Source organism: Carassius auratus, chromosome 23 (assembly GCF_003368295.1).
Source record: "Carassius auratus strain Wakin chromosome 23, ASM336829v1, whole genome shotgun sequence".
NCBI lineage: Eukaryota > Metazoa > Chordata > Actinopteri > Cypriniformes > Cyprinidae > Carassius > Carassius auratus.
Genome location: NC_039265.1, coordinates 19,109,832 through 19,129,501, shown reverse-complemented (window position 1 = coordinate 19,129,501; position 19,670 = coordinate 19,109,832). Strand labels below are relative to the sequence as shown.

At 38.3% G+C, this 19,670-nt stretch overlaps 1 protein-coding gene across 8 annotated transcripts; it reads left to right on the top strand.

The window, feature by feature from the left end:
- The first annotated feature begins 2,238 nt into the window (after positions 1–2,238).
- Positions 2,239–12,313, top strand: LOC113041683 (heterogeneous nuclear ribonucleoprotein C-like). 8 transcript variants are annotated; one of them, XM_026200345.1, is made up of 11 exons: positions 2,239–2,367; positions 4,471–4,505; positions 5,838–5,906; positions 6,007–6,051; positions 7,641–7,906; positions 9,361–9,433; positions 9,513–9,578; positions 9,738–9,898; positions 10,411–10,524; positions 10,608–10,726; positions 10,810–12,313. In XM_026200345.1, the coding sequence occupies exons 4-11, from the start codon at positions 6,047–6,049 to the stop codon at positions 10,906–10,908; spliced, it is 903 nt and encodes a 300-aa protein (XP_026056130.1). In that variant the 5' UTR covers positions 2,239–2,367; positions 4,471–4,505; positions 5,838–5,906; positions 6,007–6,046; the 3' UTR covers positions 10,909–12,313. The 8 variants fall into 8 exon arrangements, with proteins under 8 accessions (XP_026056130.1, XP_026056135.1, XP_026056134.1 ...); XM_026200350.1 differs by lacking the exon at positions 5,838–5,906 and having other exon boundaries at positions 9,531–9,578; XM_026200349.1 differs by lacking the exon at positions 5,838–5,906 and having other exon boundaries at positions 9,528–9,578.
- The last annotated feature ends 7,357 nt before the right edge of the window (positions 12,314–19,670 follow it).

The window sequence follows — 19,670 nt, the reverse complement described above, 5'->3', positions numbered from 1 at the left end:
GATTGCCCTCTCCAGTTAATTAAACATCATTAAACACTGTTATGGACAACATCCAGCCCTGCGGTCCCAATCACTTCCCTGGCCCCGCAAACAAACATAAACAGCTTTAGGAGATAGAGCCACATGAGACGCAACTCGTTTAACAACCCACTTAATGTAAAATAACAGAATCTCTCTTCAAATGTAATTGTTATGAAGCAATGAGAATACTGTTTGTACACGAAGAAAACAAAAATAATGATTTTATTTAACAATTCCTTTGTCAGCAGTCTCCTCTGTGTCTCTCCATTTCACTCAAACTGATTACGCTCTTCTGTGTGAAGACCACGTCCTTGTGGCGCGGCTGACAGTCTGAAACATAATGGTTTTAAAGTAAATCCAACATAAATTTTTACTGTTGCTAATTTGTCTGAATACATATAATCTCAATCATGTTTCCGTTTTCAGGTTTATCGCAGTAGCTACTTTTCGCAGTACTTGTCTAGATACTGTAGCTATAGCAGAAAACAGAACCTCAAATGTGATTACTTTATTATTTTCTCTTTCAGTGTTCAAATTCATTCCACATAATTTTTCTGACAACGCCGGTCCACCTGGGCCTGTGAAGGTCACTGTGCGCTGGTTGAGAAAAGCAACTGTAAATGTCAAAGACATGACAGTGCTCCATTTTTTTTTTTTTCCTTGCATTTAGATTCCACTCGTTCCTGCTCCTCCTCGGTCGCCCGCGCACCATGGTGAGAGAAAGGAGTGCGGAGGTGTTTTGTAAGACCCTCAGTGACTTTGCTCTGAAGTACAGATCACATTTGTGCTATCCTTCAACAGAGGAGAGAGCACACCTAGCTCAAACCCAGACTCCAAAAAAAGCACGTCCGATGCAGTAAAGGCCACTTTTTACAAGTAAGGGCCTGAAACACTACTTTTCATTCTACGTTAATTTGATGTATACTTAAGTGTTGTATATTTAATTCTATGTATATTATAATAATACGTTATCCATCAAATTCTCACAAGGTAGGCCAATGCATGGATCTGTAAAAAGTGAATCAGTTTTAATTAGGAAGCTATGTAATGACATGACTTTCTTTCACTGAAGGAGAATCGAGAGAAACTTGAGGAGGTTTGAAGACTCTTGAATCATCACCACCTTTCCACTTTAACTTTTTTTTTTTTTTTTTGACTACTCTTCCACGACATCAAGTCAAGTGTAAACAAAGTATTATAATTGTTGCCACATCCCTCAGCTACATTCAAATAAACATGTATACAGATACTATTGCTCTGTTGCAGGTGTTCACTGCCAAAGATTGACTTTTTTTTGAGTACTCTTCCACGACATCAAGTCAAGTGATTGAAGTTGTGAAGGCCAATCCTAATTTCTCTAAAAGTGTAGCTCATTGACTATTAACTTGTCAACTATATTTCTGTGTTGTAAGCAAGCTGACACAAATCTCAGTGATTCTAAGGCTTGGAATCAAAAGTCAGTCATTTTGCATGCTGAATTGTTGCTGTTAATGAATTGTTGTTTCATTATTGTTTTAATGCTTAAAATATGATGGAAAACACATTACGTTTCCATTGTGACAACTTAGCCTACACCGTATATTGTGACAAAATCACCTGACTTGCCTTTTTATACATTTTATATTAAATCAACGAGTGGTATTTAAACTACCGTTGTTTTGCATTATTTTATTTTGCATAATTCTCTGTGATTCAGAATTTCAAATAAATGTCATCAATAATGACATGATTGGCAATGCTCTTTCTGTGGCATTGTGTTCTGTTTAGTAGGGCTTTAAACTTCTTAAGTATGTGCTTTTAATTATTTTTTGTGCTAATGGTTTAAAGATGCTTGAAACAGATCAATATCAAAACACAATAGTTAATTACCAAAGTATTATTAATAAGGTTTTTCTTAGTGTTTTTAGAATTAATTTGTTACAACATTTACTATAACACATTTCTGTGATTTTGTTTAATTAAGGAACTCTATTTCAGATATTTAACGAGCTGTTAACTGCATACATGGGACGTAAAGCTTTTGTAAAACGATTAGCAAGATGCTGCGAGCTGAATCCTGCATTCATTCACCAATCAAACGCGAACATTGTTTAAAAAGTTAGACGTAGAAGAGAATGACGCATAAATTCACCAATCAATTCCTTCTGTTTCTTCCGCGGGTTGAGATGTAGCCAATGGGATTCGAGGATGAGTGCAGTGGGGCGGGGCTTGTTTCCAGGACGTATTTGCTCGACGCCATTTCGTGCCCTCGTCTGTTGGTCGGTGTCTACTGAACGAGCTGGTACGGACTGTATCCACAAAACAGTACAGCACCGAATTTTAATCATTTTTAGTCTTAAACTCCCGGTGAGTATTTTGGTTCGAGAGATTTTTTGTCGTTTTTTTATTTTTGACTGACTTTGAATCTTATCTTTGGAGATTTTTTTGTGTTTTTTATTTTTAATGTATTTTTCTGGTCATTTTCTGCTTGGCTTTGGTGGCGTACATTTTGTGATGCCGTTGATAGAGCAGTGAACACACACAAAAGAAAAATATACTTTGAGAGGACCGCACGATTTTTATTTTATTTTTCAAAGTAGGAGTTATTTTTCACCTCATTTTTGCAGGACTTCTGCTAGAGCAGTTGGTTTGTTTGATTTTGAAGTTAATGTGGAGGAAATGGCTCTTAAGGACCAGTGGTTGTGTTTTCAAGATGGGCTCGTTTTTGCCTCCATGTCCAGGATTCAGAATAAAACCGCGTTTTAAGTCCATTTTTAACATGACAGACTGATTTTCACAATATAAGTAGACCATTTTTATTCGTCTGTAGACATTTGGAGTCAGCTTGTCCTTTTGAATACATTTATTTGCACGTTATTTTTGCTCTTATTTTTCAGGGTCTTTGCGTTCCAGTCGGAATCGAATGTTTTTATCTTTTTTTTTCTTTTTTTTTTTCTCCAGGCGACGAGTTCTGTTTCAGCACTTTTAATGGACTGAGAAAACACGTTTTCTGTCTCGTGCAATAATACCAATGCATGGACAACTTAACACTTTTTACATTTGCACCCCGGGTCTGTGCAAAATCATGTAAACGTTCAATCTTTCCATTAAAAGTACACCAAGAATGTTGAATTGAGCTGGTTGCATTAATATTAAATACATGTTTGAAGAAGGCCCATTGGGCCACACAGTATAACTGCCTTTGCCCAAGTGCTCAATGCCTCATGCTGTGATGTGTTCAAAATTGCATCATATTTGTGTGTAATCCAAAAGTTCAGCCCATAAATCTCTTATAGCTGTCTTGTAGAATGTCTTGGAGAAATGTAAATGATATATTGATTTCCCATCCCCCACACCGACTGATTCATTTCATTGATTCAACAGTACTTTCAAATGTCATTTCACATTAGAAAGTGGTTTACTTTGGCTCTGTCTTTGTATGCTTGATCTAGAATATACAAGTATTTCTTACTCTGTCTTCATTCAATGTGTATGTCATATGACTATGTGAAATGCACCAAATCATGTTCCCCTCACAGTTCCCCACTAGGCACACATCAGTATCAGCTAAAGTCTGTCAAGACCAGTTTTGTTTTTAGCTGTTATATATTTGTGTAGATCACGGGCTCCCCAAACATAGGAATCATTCACATGCCAAGATCTTGGGTACAACCACTTATTAATATTTCCAAGTTTTATGATTAATCTTAACATTTATTTAACCCCCCCCCCCCCCCCTCCAAAAAACAACAACACAAATTTGATTCTAGACAACAAGGGTGCAAGTTGTAGAAATGATTGTGTATCTACAGTAATTGAGTCTTGTTTCTTTTTTTTTTTTTTTGCACCATAAGCAAGTGTTTCAGTGTGACTGGATGATAATTCCCATTTGTGACCCTGGAGCACAAAACCAGTCTTAAGTCTCTGGGGTATATTTGTAGCAATAGCCAAAATACATTCTATAGGTCAAAATTATACATATGAAAAAAATCGCTAGGATATTAATTAAATATCATGGTCCACAAAAATATTTAGCAAATTGTATACCGTAAATATATTGAACATTTCTGATTGGTAATGTGCATTGCTAAGAGCATCATTTGGAGCGCTTTAAAGACGAGTCACGTTCTGTGACTGGTGTGAACGGTAGTTTAATGAAATGGGAGTGAGTTTCGTTGCAGAATATGCGACTCACACTTTGGGAAACCCTGGTCTAGATTAAACACTGAATGCTGATGTTGATGCCTTTTGGACATTTTGCTCTTTAAAGTCATGGGAGGTCACATTTCTATTTTCAATTCCACATTTTACACCAAATTTGTCAAACCAAATCAGATTACTCCTATAATGTAGGTCTCAGGTCTGTCAACACTGTCTAAAGCTTTTGTTTTATTTATTATAATTTTTTTCCCTGTTTTAGAGAGTTAAAGGTGTTCTTTTCTGATTTTATTCATTTTGCTTTTTTTGTAGTTTTTGAGGAAGCTTTTTTTGAACCACATCAATCCGTAAGTTGGTTTTTCTTTCATTCTCCTCTTGTTTTAAGCAGACTAGACTCCTGTTTGCTGTGTGTACTTCTTCCATTACCCTATAGTAAATACCTTCGAAATAGTCTGTAGACTGTGTGGATTTGTTTTGTAAAGACATTTAATAGTTCATAGTCTAAATCAGCTTCAGCAAAGTCCAGCAAAACACTAAACCACATGCTTCAGGGGCAGTTTGCTAACCACTCCTAGAGAGAATCCAAACCTTTGACAATGAAGTCTAGCCTAATTTTTGGATTAATGGTAGTGTTGTGTTAGATGAGTGGAAAGACAAGTCTTCATCTTGCTGTGATAGATTGTTGTAGGTAATTTCAAGAAACAACATCTAAATTTCACATTTAAAACTCATTGACTTCATATGACATATCATTAAGATTCTAATCCCCAGTTTCACAGACAAGACTTAAACCTAGACACAGAAAAAATGTATTATGAGCTGTTTCAGAAACTTGCACTGACTGATCTTGAAATATACCAGTGCCCTTTTGGATCCAGATGCACACCATTTTTTTTATTTTATTTTCTAAAGCATGTTAATAAAAAAATACATTTCCTAGTTGTACTATGGCCTTATCCTGGCTTAGTCTAAGTCCTGTCTGTGAAACCAGGCCTAAATTAGTGTTTACGCTATTGAATCTTCGATTGGCATGGGTGAAAACAAAGATAATTGTAACAGTCTGCTTTTGACTTTATGTAATACTGATAATGGAAGAGGCACAGAAAATGTCTTGACTAATCATTAAATTGCTGAAGTAAAGGTAACCGTTATTGTGAAACTTCCTACCAAGTATAGAAATGTACAGGGCCTAACTTTCTTTAAATGTGGTCTATCTCTCCTGGTGCCTGAGGAGATTTGGAGATTTTAATTTGCGTTGACCTCTGACTGGCTCCATAATTGTCCCGTAGTGACGGTTTCACCTGCTTTCATCCCTATAAAGCTGGAATTTCCTACAGACACACTGATATTCATCTTTTTGTTCAGCTATAATACAGACTTAATGGTGCATCTTAAGATGTGCCGAAAGCATCTTTTAATAGACCTTTTTAATCTCTCTTGACGTTGGTGTTAAAGTCTTTTTTTCATTAGCGTAGGATTTGATTGCGTCACACTGGGAAACGTCACTCTATTTGACACTAACAATTTTCCCTTAAATGAAAGAGTTTAGTTAGAGATTATGTGACACTGAGCATGTTTAAATACTTTATGGTGACATGGCTGTTCTGTTTCACTTGGGATATCTGTCTGGATTTCATTTTCTTCGCTTCACGTTGTGTGCACCAACCACTGGGTGGCAGCATCCGAACACTAGACTGCTTGTTTGACCTTGGGAAAGTGTTGATTGGTGCGATGTCCGTGAAAGTGCGGTGGGTTACATCACCCACCCATGCAGTACAACCTTACCCACAATGCACTGCTGAGCAGCAGCTCAATGGTGTCCAATAACAACCCTCTTCTCTCCAACAGAATCAGGCAGACAGACGACTCGACCTGAATTACAGACAGAATGGAGTGAGTTCTGACTATTCAACCCCCAACATCCCCTTCAGCACACTTCAGTATCTCAATGTGCACGTTATGTGGCCGCATGTCCCAAAAATACCACCAAAAACACGTCCAAAAATACCACCAAAACAAGCCCCAGTCCAGCTAAAAAAACACCAGTTTACCCCTCAAACATGTAGTAAGAACAGAAAACGTTACACACGCATAACCAGATCCATTTTCCTCAGTAAATTCACTGTTTAGGGCATTTCCACCCATTTTACTCCGTCAAACCCATAAACCTAGCAATATTATAATGCTTCTGTATTTAAGCTTGAATGCAGCAGGCAATAAGTTTCACTTTTAGTTTGCATGCGTGAGATCCCAGCTGGCCATACACTACCACATGACCTGCCCGGCCCTGGTTCATGCAGTTATAAACACCATCCCCTGTGACACATTGAACGACAAACTGTGTAAGACAACATAAACTCGTGCATCTTTGATTTGAATTGTTTCTCTATGCACGTTATAGCACAGGAAAGATTCATATATGACTGCCGTGGCTCTTATTTTAAACATACTAGCTGATAGAACTTATGAAACCTAATGTGTTTTAGATTTTATCTTGATGGTTACAAACTGTATATGTCTTTGTGTATGTTCTTCCCCCAGATCTCATGATCTGTGATAATATCAGTAATAGTGGACTAATTGAACATGTTCATGTATTGATCTGGGTAGTAATCATCTTCTTGTGGTTCTATTTTAAACAGTTAGAAAGTCAACATGACGTAACCCAAATTGGCCCCATTTATTTTGAAACAGCTAATACATGTATTGAATCACTTACAATAAGACCGGAAACATGTTTTTATAAAAAAGTAAAAATGTGTTGTGGATACCGTTTCATGTTGACTTTAGATTTCCAGAACTAATCAGGTCTCACTAGCTATGTTTTCATCCACATATCTATATGCACATTTTGAGATATCACATAAAAAAGCTGCATGTACATCCTTAAATGCACATTTTTAAAAAAGAGCTCAATTGAGAAGGATCTTTTTTTACATGCACATAAACTCCAATAGAAACACATTTACTGAACAAATTCCTCAATGTGCAACAAAAACCGAACATATGATTGGATAACTGGACTAACTAGAAGACCAATCGCATTGCAGATTATCTAAAATATTGATTAGTAATTCTGAAATGCCTGAGCTAGTCTGTATTCAAAATTTTGGTTTGGTACATTTACCTTCCAGAACTCAAATGGTTGTGTTCCCAAACATCAGGCCAAGATTACATGGCAGGGATTGCTATTGCAATTTGTCTGTTGCATTCGCAGCAACGTCCATTTTTATTACTGATATGTTGTGCCGGTTTCCCAGAAAGTGGTGTTTTTTGTTCTTTTGAACACATGGAATGGAAACTGTGCATTAGTTTAAATTGGTTCATGCGAAATTCACATTTTTCTCAAGTTAAATTCACACTTTGGATGGAAACATCGATAATGAGGCTAGTAATGTTGTCATCAACATGCTAATTTTTCATTTGTCCTTCCTGTGTCTGTCAATCTTCTGCACCCCCTTTATTCCTCTCTTTTTGCTCAGTCATTCCCCTTCAACCAGCAGCCTGATGGCCAGCAACGTCACCAACAAGACGGATCCACGTTCGCTGAACTCCCGGGTCTTCATCGGGAACCTCAACACAATGCTGGTGACCAAAGCCGACGTGGAGGCCATCTTCAGTAAGTACGGGAAGATTGTGGGCTGCTCCGTGCACAAAGGCTTTGCGTTCGTCCAGTACGTCAACGAGAGGAACGCCAGAGCGGCGGTCGCAGGTGAAGATGGGAGGATGATCGTCGGACAGGTGCTCGGTAAGTAGAGTAGCATCAAACTGTGAAGATCTTACTGATCTCAGGTTAATTTATTACGTTTTGTTACCTGAAGATACTACAATCTTAAAGGCTCTTCTGCAGTCACATTGTGTACTAAGACTAACGGAAAATGAAAAGTTGCGATTTTCTACGCAGATAGGAACTATACTCTCATTCCGGTGTAATAATCAAGGAGCTTTGCTGCTGTACCATGCAGCAGACATGGACACAGTTTTGTTCTCACCAACTAATAAAAAAATGGTACCAATGGTGATTAAATCTAACTTCAAACCGTGCAAATTATTAGTATTGTTATAATTTGTTCTCAATTGATTAATGTTAACATCAACACTGCGTGACTCCATATATTAGTGTTATCTGTAGATTATACTTTCTGTACAGTCTAATCTGTAATTGTCATACTATTCGAAACATCATGGAGATTGTTCTTTTAATCTTAAAAAGCTATTTAGTGTTGCTTAGAGCTTGTTCTAAAATGACAAGTTTAATTATTCCAGCTGCTGTGAGAAAATCCTAAAAACGATCCGCCAACTCCAGCGTTCACACACACACACTCACAAAAAATAAAGTCACCGACTGCAGCTTTAAAGTAAATCCAAAGTCAAGTGATGTCAAAGGACTTGGCGGCCTCCAGGCATGCGAGATCAAAGCTCATCTACTAGAATGGCACAATAATGTAATCTCAAAAACTCATTTAAATGACAAATTTGGAATCGGCAAGTAAGTCCAACATGAATTGCCCCATAAATGTTGTCTCTTGTCTTCAAATTGGTCCAGCCAAAGCACATCTCAGGTCTGTTTCTAAAGGAAGTGGTAGCTGCAGTGATGCGATGACTTAACTATTGGTGATTGGCCGTTTTATTTAGAAGGTGGGAGTTGTTCTTCTGTCACGCTTTGCGTTGCACTTTCTTCTGTTCATATTAATAAGAGTCTCACAAAATCGGTCAAGAATGTGTCCACCATTTAATTTTAGGACCATTAAAATTTATTTACATTCATGGTGTAATGTAAAAATGGTTTAACTATATCTAAAAAAAATCTGCAGTTACATTGAAAAATCTTAATTTAAGAGTATTGCAATTTTTTTTATGCAACATCTAGTTTTAATTGTATTATTATTATCAACATTTACTTACATTTTAGGGGGGTAATGTGCCCTTGCTTTGTTTTTGCAATATTTACCCAGATTTGGATAATGAAGAAGGGAAATAGGATCTGCACATTTCCAAAATTTCATTTCAAAGAAATGTTTTATATTGTTTTAGCTGTCTGTTAAATTTCTCCCTGCTTATGTCTGGGCAACTTTTTTTTTGTCCTTCATATTTATCATTCATTCATTTAGCAGATGCTTTTATCCGAAGTGACTTGTCTCGTGACCACTAGCCCACAATATACATTTTTTGTGTGTGTGTGCAATCTTTCTGCTGTTTTAGATATTAATCTGGCTGGTGAGCCGAAACCTCATCGTTCAAAGACCATCAAACGCTCTGCAGGAGATATGTACAGGTTTGTGTTTAATATTTTTAATTTTATTGTGGTTTATTTTTATGTGGAAGAGTGTTTTTACCCCTCTTAATTATTGAAGTGTTTTCTCCTCCAGCAGTTCCTCATTTGATCTGGACTATGACTTTCAGAGAGATTACTATGACAGGTGAGCTCTTACAGATTCACTGATCAAATGCTCTGCAAAGAGATTTGTTTATTTATTACTATTATTATTATTCATGAAAGGCTTTGGTGTCTGTCTGAACTGGGATTGCAGGATTCCAGGAACGTGTGTGTGTGTGTTAATCTGAGCGTGTGTTTTCAGGATGTACTCGTACCCGTCACGCGTCCCCCCTCCTCCTCCTCCTCCTCTCTCGCGGGCGGTGATTCCCTCCAAACGAGCGCGTGTTAGCGTTAGCACCGGCGGCAGCCGCAGGACCAAAACCAGCTTCTCCTCCAAGAACAGCCAGCGCACGTCACGCACCAGTGAGGAACACTTTATTTTAGCTATATTGTCCATTTTATATATATTTTTTTATTCTTATTTAAGTCCATTTTCTATGTTCACTACTAAAGTTCAAAGTATAATTTTCTAACATACACTTCCAGTCAAAATGTGTAACTTTGTTGTTGTTTATAAGGGTCTTATACTCATAGGGCTGCATTTATGTGAACAAATACAGTAATAAACTGTACAATATTATTACCATATAAAATACCTGTATTCTATATGAATTAGTTTAGAAACTAAATTTATTTCTGTGATGCACAGCTGTATTTTCAGCATCAATACTTCAGTGCCACATGATCCTTCAGAAATCATTTTAATATTCTGATTTGTTGCTTCATGATTTTAAAGCATGTTTGATCAAATAAATGCAGCCTTGGTGAGGAGTAGAGACATTATGAAATCTAACCAGCAAACTTATGAAGAGAAGTGCACATTTGGATGTCTCCGATGTTTGGTAACCGTCATTCGCATCCCTGTGTGTGTTCAGTGAGAGCCGACGATCTACAAACCATTAAGAAAGAACTGACTCAGATTAAACACAAAGTGGACTATCTGCTGGAGAGCCTGGAGCGCATGGAGAGAGACCACAGCAAGAAATCAGGTACATGCCACGCTGACCACAAACCTACTGCCCAGAAGCACAATCACTACTCATTTCTAATCACTCCTCGTGTTTCTGCACAGAGGTGAAGAGCTCTAAACCAGAGGACGCCTCCCCGCAGCACTCCAGTGGGAAGAAAGAGCGCGAGAGCACGGACATGAACGACTACGAGGACGAGGGAGACCTGCTGGAGGAAGAGGAGGTGAGTGAAGAGAGACAACAGCGTCAGAAGTCAGAAATCGTTTCTGCTCGCTCGTATTCACCCGTCGCTGTGGGTTTGTGCAGATCAAGAGTCGAGGAAGGGAGGATGATGATGAGGAAGAAGAGGGTGAGCAGGAGGAAGGAGAGGATGATGGAGACAGCACCAACGGAGACCATTCTTAAACATGTCCGACGTGGACACACATGCATGCTCACCGTCAGATATAGAGTAGATCCTCTGACCTTTAATGCACCCTTAGTTTTATTTTAGAAGTCCAGAACATTAAGACTCATCATGAAAATGAATCTCAGCTTTACACTCCATCGCATGAACCCCGGACTTCAGCCAGCGTCCTCTGAGATCTCGTCAGTCTTGACCAAATCTGCATTTACAAAAAATTAACGTTTTCTGCTTTAGGATTGAGAAACTACTTTTAATTGCAGTGAAATCTCCTTCATTGCTGTGACATTGTGGCATCACCATGCCAAGCTGTTTTAATACTGCCAACCCAAAAGCTTAGATGTGTTTGCATAATAAATGGAAGAGGAACTACTTAGAAGTGCTGTGATTGGATTTTACCAAAACTGTTATAGTTTGTGCTTGGATGAAGGTTAGAGAGGGGACAAAAACGTTATGTAACTTGGCAACCCATTAAAGACAAACTCTAATAATCAACATCCTAAATGGCTATTGTAGGTTTACTAGGTGATTGACACATTGATGAGCCAATCAGAATGCATGGAATCTGGAGACTACAGCTCCTAAAGAGACACTAACATGCATTTTTTACATGTAACCTTGTTCATTGGTTTGCACCAATTGGATTGCCAAGCCTAGGAAACATTCGCTGTCCCACTCCAGACACGTTCAGGTCATCTTTAAGATCTCAAACCGCTGCATGAGTTACGATGGTGATAATGGTGGCTGGAGTTAGGGAAGGTTCTGCCATGGTCTTGAGCTCATTTTAACCAGCCTGTGTAGACTAATATCACACAGATGCGCTCAAATACACGTGAATGTCCTTCTTTACCAATGCTTTCCTTGAGTCTTGTGGTTGTGAGACCCTTCTGTGCTGGGTTCTGTTAAGCGTCATCATCTTCCCCAACACATACTAGACTATTATTAGATCTCAGATTGCTTTCCAGTCGAGTCCCGAAGCTTTTGACGGACTTCAGTCCCCAAACCCTGAGCTTTCTGAACTCATCCAGCAGGAGTTTGTTTGTTTGCGTCGGTTCAGGCGCAGCAGTGTTCCTCTAGGACTCCTTTTGGGAGATAAATGTAGAGTTACTCATCCTGGCCAGTGGGCGGCAGTGTGGCCCAGTTCTGTTATTTAACCTCTCAGAAATACTGCTTGATTGAACAGTTTTATATTCATTAAGGGGTCACTGAGTTTGTGAATACGTTTGGATTGTACAGTCATTGTAATTTTACCCGTGGGTTTGTATCTGTGTACAGTGACACTAAGAGCTGAGTTTGCTTCTGATAAATACAAGCTGTGTTTGTTGCCGTTTTCTTTTCTTTTGTTCCGTTTCTGATTTCTGTTTGGTCTGTGAAATAAGTTTCAATAAATCTATGAATGAAATCTCATGACGTGTCGGCTCTTATTGTAAGAATCTGGAACGACTGCTGTGATGAACTGCTTCAGTATCTTCAGCTAAACGTTGCATTGGTTTTTCCAATATGTTTTATTTTCCCCAACAAGTAGCCATGAACCGCGACAAAACACAATGACTTCTTTGTCTTTAAATTGTGCTTGCGACCTTACAAGTTGAGAGAGCCTTGTCAGATACCTCTTTATGGGTTTTAGCAAATCAATTTGCTTCATTTCAATGAACTAATTAAAAGAAACTCACTCAACAGTGTTCCCTGCAGTCGCTGCTCTCGGTGTAATCTGTTTCTGAATGGTGATTGTATTGCTGCCGTTCATCACTGATTTCTGTAGGGCTTTTGTATGTTTTATTAGATCATTTGTGATGCTGTACTCCCAAAATGAAAGGCCTGTAGCACACTACCTGTACAACAGATGTATCTTTTGATTTCTTGAAAGGCCGTTGAGTGTTTGTTTAGGATGTGAGTTGTCTAGTAGGGATAAGACTAGATTCAGACAAACAGGTCTAGACGAGTCTCTCTTTTTATGAGATTGTTTTTCTGTCTGTTCACATTCATCTTTCAATCTGTCTGTAGCTGTAACATTAGAGGGCCTGTTAAAACACGACCCAAACCGCTCAACACACTTTCTATTTCACCTCCGGAGTCTGTTAACCTGTCGACCCAAAAATGTGGCAGAACCACGGTATGAGATTCAATATTAGCGTGGTGTTAACATGGTGCTCTGTGGTTTTCTAGCGAATGCTTTAGAGTTCAGGTGCTGATTGTTTATATTGGGTACCTTATTCTCCATTTTCGTAGTGTTGATTCTGTGGTCCGTCGTTCAAACCCTCTGCTGTCACCAACTGTGCAAAGTTGGTCATGGGGACGGTTACCAGTCTTACAGTTTAAGCTATCATCACCCAAATCTCTCACAAGGGTTTTTTCCTCTCCTTCACTCAGTCCAGTCTTCAAGTCGTTTTCAGTTGTTTTGTAAAATAGGAAAATGTGAAGGAGCCGAACAGAAAAGGCCGTATCTTATCAACGCTGTGACATATTGATATGCAATTTTGTAGCTGTCATTTCCATCACGTCTTTAGGGTTTGTGCCAAATATCAAGTTGATATGAATATATGCAGCTCAAATCTACTTGGTTTTATAGTGTGTGCAGCTAGGTGATATTGAAATCACAATCAAATTTAATTGGATAATGATGATAAAGCTCTGGATGTTTTTACTCAATATGGATTAATCTAACAGCCTGAGGGAAAAGAAAGTTTGAGTTTGACTTGAAGATATTGTGATTCTTTTTTTTTTTAAGTTTAATTTGAACAGTTATGCTTACATTTATTCTCAAGGTCTAACAAATGTGAAAAGTAGTTCATTCTTTAAAACAGTAAAGGAATATTGTGGTAAATATCGATATAATATTGTGATATTATTGGCCATATCACCCAGCCCCATGTATCCTGTAAATGTTCAGTTTTATTAGTTGTTTTGTCTCCAATTTTATTTTTTTCTTCAAATGAGTTTCATGATCTGAGCCCATGGACAGCAGGACATCTGATGGCGGGTAATTCAAGTGAATTAGCTTTTCCACAACCTTTGGTACACCTGTTATATCACAGCGAATCTGAGCAACCTGAAACAGACTAATATGAAATGGACTCAATCAATTTAATGAAATGGGGATTATTTCAAACCAATGAAATGACTGTGGGCCGTTCTTCTGGCTCTTTGGAAGCAGACAGACGCAGGAACAATCAAACGAATTGAATCGGAGACACACACATCTGCTGGATTTCAAACACAGTGAGTGAATGAGGTGCAATGAAGATGAAGAGAACGCTTACTGTGCATCCCATGCCACAGATGGCAGAACGGCACGAATGTTCATTAATGAAGCGTTCTGTGTGTGTGTGTGTGTGTGTGTGTGTGCACATCTGACGCCTCATTGCTCACAATCATTACAGTGCAGTGAACACACTCCCCCTCTCATGGGATCTGTCATCTCTCTCTCTCTCTCCATCCATCCATCCATTTGTTGTCCATGTGTTCGTCATCTATCTATCTATCTATCTATCTATCTATCTATCTATCTATCTATCTATCTATCTATGTATGTGTAATCTATCTATGAACACACACACCACCACACACTTCTCCAAACAGAAAGTTTGAAGTCTGCCGTCACACTCAATCTGGGCTGTTTGCCGAAGCGCGGGTCTCGGTTACGCAAACACAAGTCCACGCAAACACACACAGTTGTACCTGCGAGATGTGGCATGCATCCGATGCCGAGGCGCTTCACGCTGACAGGCAAATAGATATAATGGACTGAACAAACCAGAAACTCAACAACACACACAGAAGACAAACAGCCAGGTGACGAGTGCACAAACACTGCTGCAGCACGAGATCCTTCAGGGTGTTCGGGCCACGGGCATCTACTGTGTGTGTGTGTGTGTGTGTGTGTTTCTTTCAGAAGGTCATGTGTGCACTGCTGTTGCCAAGAATGTGTTTGTTCCTGACCGAGTATGAGTTTTAGTGTGTGTTCAGTGCTGTTGGATAACATGATCTTTAGAAAGGGTGACGTTGCAGTGCAGTGTGTGTGTGTGTGTGCGTGTGTGTGTGTGTGTGTGTGAGACCCTCTGAAGGCTGCATTGTGTCGCTGTTGGTCTACGGGTGACTTGCTAGAATATAAATGAGAGTTAACACAGCGAGTCATGAGTGACGTGAGATGCTTTAGAGAACAAGACACAAAGAGAAACCCTTACTAGGGCACTAGGAAAACTGCTGACTACTAGCACACTAGTGTTGTCATGTCACACTGAGACAGTCATTCACCTCATCTCTCTGTCTTGATTACTAAGCCTGTGTTGATTTTCAGCATGCATACATACATTATATAATATATATATATATATACATTATTTTTAGGTTATGCCTCAAAACGACAATTTTTTTTTTTTTTACATGTTCTAATGGATCATTAATTTGTTGTAATATGATTGTGGTTTTGCAGGTTCCTCTCGAGTGTTGCATGCTTTGACGTGAGACTCTGGTGAGTCACAGAGAGACAGATGTGAGTCGCGTGTCATCTGAAGGGTTAAAATGTGTGCAAACCACAAGAGTGTGTGTATAGTGCCAGAGGAGAAAAGAGGCGAGAAACAGAAAGCGGATCTGTGAATGAGAGGAAGACAGATGAAACCTCTGCCACCTCTCTCTCTCTCTTCTCTGGTTATCTCTCCTCCACAGACTCCAGAGCTGAACAACACTGTATACACATCCATCTGCAGCAGTAAGAGCTGTTTATTAAATAGCCATTTAGTGATTTCTCAGTGATTTTCTGTGCTGCTGCTGATGCTGATCATATAGTGTTTTCTCTGTTGATCTGGATGCAGTCGTGCGTGACAGTGACGCTGTGTGTGTGTGTGTGTGACAGAGACAGCTTCTGCAGCAAAACCTCATGCGATCAGAGACGATGAGTTTAAAGACGGTTTAATGAGTAGATGTGCGTGCGTGCGTGTGTGTGTGTGTGAGTCTGATGTCACACTAATGTAGGTCAGACCCCAGTGTGATGACGTCACCGCCTGCGAAATCAGCCACAGCCAATCAGACGAGAGAAACGAGCAGGAAAACAGACTTCCCTTTTCAGAGCTCTGCAGCTGTTCACACACACACACACACACACACTGCTGCTCATGTACATGACAGAGAGAAACAGCAGCGATTGAAGCGTTACTGCAGGTGAACACAGTTGTGCGGTCAGTGGTTACTTGTTGCAAATGTACTTGTTGTACTTTTGCTTTTAAAGAAAGTGATTTGACCACTATCTAACATCATCATCTCAGCGTTACAGACTAAACATATATACATAGATTCATATACAGAATAGATTGGCCACTGCTTTTTTTTTTTTTTTTTATAAATAGTATACAAAATATTGAACATTACACACTGAGAAACATTTCAAATAATGATTATATTTCATGCACTAAAATTAATTTTGTAGTTGTAAATAAAACAAATTATTCAAGTATTTTATATTTTTTGTGTGTGTACACAATCAATTAAAAATGCATGTTTAATTGAGTGTGACATGTATTGGAAATCTCTAAATAATTATATAATAATGCAATTTAAATAACACATTTATTTATTAAATTGTAATTTCTTTAAAAGGCCTTAATTGTATAACTTTTTCTGTCATCATAATTTTTATTATTATGTTTCAAATGTTTCAAACAAAACATGTTTCCTTGGGAATATTCATCATTTATTTGCGTAAGAAAAAAATGAATCCAACAGTGAAGTTATAGAAAATAATAATAATTAAAAATTATATATATATATATATATATATATATATATATATATATATATATATATATATATATATATATATATATATATATATATTATATATTATAAATAAACAATATCAATGGGATTGAGAAACCCACTGACAAATTGATTTTTAATCATAACATTCCTTTTTTATAGACAAACGTCTCCCTACACTCTCAAACTTCTTTAATGTTTGTGTATGTAATGTATCTATATTTTGCAATACATATAAAATATGTTGTTTCTATGTAAATAATTATTATCTTAATTTAAAATCATCCAAATAAATAGTTTTATACTGTCTGATTTTGTTTTATTTGATTATGTCATTAGCAATGCTATAATTAAAAAATAAAACACTATGAAATAATTCACATATGAGTGTATTTCTTCTGTTTAACTCATTTGAAGAATGTCAGAAACCAAACAGTTGCTGGTAGCCATTGACTTCCATAGAATGAACTGTGTGGTAACCAACATTGTTCAAAATATCTTGTTTTGTTCCATCAGAAGAAAGAAACTCTCAAGGGCGGGGAACTTCTCCTTTAACACTCATTGATTGAGTCTGTGTTTGTCAGCAGATAACTGTGAGCTGAAATACCTCTGTGTTCTGGAAACATCTTCCCACAAAGAGAAACCCTTATCAAATCAAAAGAAAACACCTTTCCGGCCAAACGTCTGAGCGCTGCATGGGCTTCAAACAGGACTCCATTGACACAGAGAAGTGTTTTCCTGATGCGCTGCCAAACTCCAGTGTGTGTGTGTGTGTGTGTGTGTGTGTGTGTGTGCTCCTGCATTGTTGTGTGTGTATCTTTAGCTGGCGTTCGCTGTGCTCTTTGGCGATGGGTCACATTGTTCAGGGCACTTTTCTTCAGCAGACACCCTGTAAGACTGAAATAGTGCCCCACTGTAAACAGTCTGCAGGTTTGTGTCCAACAAAGTCATCCAGACACTTTCCTTCCCGTCAAGATTGTCAACACAGTGGAGTCCCAACAGAATGAGCTCGACATGAAGCCAAAACCCACCCTGTGTTCAACTGTAGTGAAGTGCTATTGATTAAAGCGTTACTGTTTCATTTCTACTCTGTGTTTGCCAAGAGCATAGCATTTGCTGAGGATATTACAATAAATAAATAGATAAAACTAGTTTATCAGATATTTAACGGACAGTTCTTACATTGGTGTTTTAAACTCATGTACAACACCCACGTTTCACAATCCAGTTGGATAAAAGCAAGTCCCACCCCAAATGTGTTTTAGTTGAATCTTCTATTTCAAGATGCCTGAACACAGTCTTCACAACTCGGCTGATCTGAAAGAGATGTGCATCGCGAGGACGTGGAGGAAAGTGATGCTCCTTCAGTCTAAAGCTGAGAACTGCTGACTCCGACCTTGGTATTTAACAGATTCTTACACATTCCTCCATCAGAGCGCAGACGTGCTTCATGTTGGCTTTGCGTGTACTCGTACTGATACGTTTAAGTGTGTTGGTCTTATCAGGTTTAGCATGAGTCTACAGACTGGCAGATGTTGTGTTTCAGCACTAATTCTGAGGTTCAGTTAAGTGTTATCTTCCGAAAAGGTTCCCGTTGTGCAACAGGGATCTGAAACTTCACACATAGTTCAGTTTAAGGGGGCTGTGAGACCCTGAATGTTTCCCAACATGCTCCTGGACTGACTGAACCCGCTGAACTCAGCTTTACACGTGGCTTAGTGCTTTCTTTTGGGACTTTGCCAATGACTCTATATAGACTGCAAAAGATATCAAAGTTTACCATGGTTTGACTATAACAAGACTTACAGAAACTTATATTATTAACCTATTCAACATATTTCACATTGTTCATCTAACATGCAGGAGTCCAACTGTTGAGTTTAAGGCTCACACACACATCAAATAAATAAATAAGTGATTTCTGAGTTTTACCTTTGATGACGGCAATATTAAATAGTTATTGAGATTTTATTATTACAAACTTGTTGATCGTGTAGCATCCAAAGTGTTATTATCTACAGCTGAATACACTGAACCCAAACCCCAAAGTGTAGCTCTAAACGTATTCAAATCAAAACCCTATCTCAATCTCAACCCGCTGCCAATTCGGCCACTTTCTATGCGAAACATAATCAAAGTTATTTTTGAAAAAATTAGTGTAGTGGAAATCAATAGTGTCCAGTGTTATTTGGACTCCTAACTTTCTGTAAAATATGTCAGAGGAAAGTTAAATGATGGTAGATTGGGTTCAGCCAGTGTGAATGCTGTAAGCTGTTAACATGACTGCCAAAATAAATACACACTGCATATTCAGGCGATGTGAAACATGAAATCTGCCTTTTAATTACACCTGGCGGCTGCAGAGCACTATAGATCAACACTTTGGGTTTAGGTTCAGATTCATCACCATTTGGATGTAGACGTACGCTACATCATATTTCATGCTGATCAAGTCTGTTATAGCTCTCGGTGATAAACTCAATACCTCTGTCAGAGCTATACTCCATGCAGTAACCTACAAATCACTTCATTTTTGTATAAGTTTGCATAATGCGGTCCGTGTGCAAACTGCTGAAACACAAAACTGTGTGAAATATGCTTTTTAATAGGCAAATGATATGAATGTAGCAACAACATTTCTGCCAAAATACCAGTTTCACTGGATTATAATCCAACTGTGTTCAATTTTGACATTCATTTGCAGCCTAGTAAGACAGTGTCCCCCAAAAATACTTAAAGCTGTAATGTTTTTATCCTGCAACTATTATTCTTCACTGATATTTGTTGCTTCACGTTTTCTTGTAATTTTGGTTTATCTGACTTTACTGAGAATCACATAAAGTGTCGCTGTAAAGGTGTTTTTATTATTTTCTTCTCATACGTGTGTTTGGCTTTATCATGAGCTCTACTGCGGTACTGAGGCGAGCTCTGATGATGAGGAGCAGGCGCGTTCACTTTTCCACTGCTTTTTACAAATCACTTGTCTACCCCATTTAGCATATCCCGTGCATTT